This window comes from Limulus polyphemus, unplaced genomic scaffold, assembly GCF_000517525.1.
Source record: "Limulus polyphemus unplaced genomic scaffold, Limulus_polyphemus-2.1.2 Scaffold410, whole genome shotgun sequence".
Lineage (NCBI taxonomy): Eukaryota > Metazoa > Arthropoda > Merostomata > Xiphosura > Limulidae > Limulus > Limulus polyphemus.
In genome coordinates, this window is record NW_013666020.1 from 201,591 (window position 1) to 202,991 (window position 1,401).

At 34.1% G+C, this 1,401-nt stretch overlaps 1 protein-coding gene across 1 annotated transcript in view; it reads right to left on the reverse strand.

Annotated features, from left to right (window-relative positions):
* The window catches only part of LOC106458056 (adhesion G protein-coupled receptor L3-like), an 85,808-nt gene that overhangs the window by 34,396 nt on the left and 50,011 nt on the right, over nt 1-1,401 (reverse strand). The window contains exon 9 of the mRNA XM_022384190.1: nt 435-538. Within this exon, the coding sequence (XP_022239898.1) occupies nt 435-538 (104 nt within the window). The remainder of the gene's footprint in view (nt 1-434; nt 539-1,401) is intronic.

Below are 1,401 nucleotides of genomic sequence, written 5' to 3' on the forward strand. Positions count from 1 at the left end.
TTTAATATAATGTAACAAATTTCGAACTGTAGATCTGCAGCTTTCTTTAATTTGTATACTTGACATACAGCAATAATTTTCAAGCTGTATAGCTGCCCTTGTCGTTAATTTATGTATTTGATATATTGCTTTAATTTCCAAGTTGTATACTGTTTTCTTTACTTTATTCTACATGTTTGACATACTGTAACAATTTTCAAGTTGTACAGCTTTCGTTGTCTGTAATTTATACATTTGATATATTGTAACAACTTCTATGTTCTACAGCTTTCTTAAGTTACATATTTGACTTGCTTTGACGATTCCATAAATGTACAGCATCCAATGTTTTTTGGTTATATATTTGACGTCTTACGTTTCCCAGGTTGTTTGGGTTAACTCATCTATAATGTGTATTTTATTGGGTGTGGCAATGCTCCAGTAAAACGGCTTACCTTGTCTAGAATGTCTTTTAGTGCAGTCGATTTACAATCGCTCAAATCAGGACCATCTCTCACCCATTCGCCTGTTTTTGAATCACAGCACCAAGTAGCGTTACCTGTAATACGCAAAAACCCTAATAAGACTAACCTAAAAAATGGTGTAAAACTCATTTCAGTATTAACATCTTTTAGGAGACGTTTCAAGTTCAACTAAATATGATTAACACTCTAACACTCCATTCAACAATTCGACTAGATACTGCTGCTACAAATTTAAATTCAAGGCGTTGAATTATCCATGAACCAGTATTCTGGTCTAGCTAATGGTTAGCCTTCCCGGACTATTAATCTGCGGATTTATTGTTCGTGGACCATTTCCGCAAAAGAAAAAAAAAGAAGAAAAAAAATGCTTTCTGCACTTTCGGGCAGTGAGTGTACTAAAAGATTTACAGTTAAATCCTGCTAGTCTGTTAGGAAGAGTAACCTAAAAGTTGACGTTCGGTGCTGTTGACTAGCTACCTTCCCTTAGGTCAAAATTAGGAACAAACAAAAAGTCTCTGGACTCATTACGAATCTCTCAGTAAAATTCTAGCTTAGTATAAATGATTCAGGTTTAACTGTTATAATGTAAACCCGTTTTCTTTCAGTTTTTTTAACGTAGGAACATTATTTCTACAAGTTATGTAATTAGTACTTTTTTCTCGTCATCGATAATAACACTAATGTTCAGATTGATTTCTTGTGGTGTTTAGCTTTACTTCCAAAACTTCACCACGTTGAGCAGGTTGTACTTTTAATTACAAATTAGATTTTTTTCCTGATCTTTGATCCGATAACTGCCACTTTTTTTATAACGCGCCCACAGCTGAACGTACGGAGTATGTTAAACGGCATCTCGTTTCGGACTCTACACAGTGTGGTCACAAGTAAATAGACACCTAATTTTTCGTATTTAACTGATTTGTGCTAACTAATTTGT